A 1,259-nucleotide genomic window follows, 5' to 3' on the forward strand; every position below is an offset into this window, starting at 1 on the left:
ATGGAGACTAGAGCCTATAATGGATCAGAGGACTCCTCAACCATCTTCTACCTGGTGGGAATTCCCTCTCTACCCAAATCTTTCTTTCTTCCTATCTTCTTTGTCTTTCTCCTACTCTACTTACTCATCCTGCCGGGAAATGCCCTGATCCTGGTGGCTGTGGTGGCAGATCCCAGCCTCCACGTGCCCATATACTTCTTCCTGATCAACCTCTCAGCCTTGCGCATCCTTTTCACCACAACCACCATCTCCAAGATACTGTCCCTCCTCTTACTGGGGGACTGCTTCCTCAGCTTCCCTGCCTGCTTCCTGCAGCTATACCTCTTCTATAGCTTCTCCTACTCAGAAGCCTTCATCCTGGTGGTCATGGCCTATGACCGCTATGTGGCTGTCTGCCACCCACTGCACTACTCTGTCCTCATGACTCCACAGACCAATGCTGCACTGGCAGCCTGTGTCTGTCTGCTCACTGCCCTCCTCCAGCCCACCCCAGTGGTGGTGCAGACTTCCCACATGGCTTTTGACAACATTGCTCACATCTATCACTGCTTCTGTGACCACCTGGCTGTGGTCTAGGCCTCCTGCTCAGCCCCAGACTCTCATGGGCTTCTGCATTGCCATGGCAGTATCCTTCCTGCCCCTTGTCCTGGTGCTTCTCTCCTATGCCCACATCCTGGCCTCCCGAGAAGGACGCTCCCGAGAAGGACGCTCAAAAGCCTTCTCCACCTACAGCTCCCACCTCCTGGTGGTTGGCACCTACTACTCATCCATCACCATAGCCCATGTGACCTACAGGGCTGACCTGCCACTTGAATTCCACAGCATGGGCAATGTGGTATATGCTATTCTCACACCTGTCCTCAACCCTCTCATCTATACGCTGAGGAACAAGGATGTCAAAGCAGCCATCACCAGAATGGAATGTCCCCAGGACCCAAAGAATGCTGGGGAACCCTGACTCTACTCACAAATGTCAATAACAATAGAGGGAAAAGTAGACAATTCAGATAGCCAGATAGAACAATAATTCTCAAAATACAGTCTTAATTGTTCCTCCTCCATTGTAATAATATAATGATTTTCTTTCCTTAATTCACAGATAAAATGTATAGGCTTTTTCTATTCAATTAAAAAATTTTTTAAATGTTAATTTATTTTTGAGAGAGAGAGAGAGAGAGAGAGGTGGAACATGAGTGGGGTGGGGTCAGAGAGAGGGAGACACAGAATCTGAAGCAGGCTCTAGGCTCTGATCTGCTAGC

General features: G+C 49.2%; 1 protein-coding gene across 1 annotated transcript; it reads left to right on the top strand.

Annotated features, from left to right (window-relative positions):
• On the top strand, positions 1-958 carry LOC131488573 (olfactory receptor 2AT4-like). The gene is given in 2 exon segments (XM_058690438.1): positions 1-587; positions 589-958. Coding segments are annotated over 2 exon segments (957 nt in total).
• Positions 959-1,259: the final 301 nt, after the last annotated feature.

Source organism: Neofelis nebulosa, chromosome 10 (genome assembly GCF_028018385.1).
Source record: "Neofelis nebulosa isolate mNeoNeb1 chromosome 10, mNeoNeb1.pri, whole genome shotgun sequence".
In the NCBI taxonomy this organism is placed as follows: Eukaryota; Metazoa; Chordata; class Mammalia; order Carnivora; family Felidae; genus Neofelis; species Neofelis nebulosa.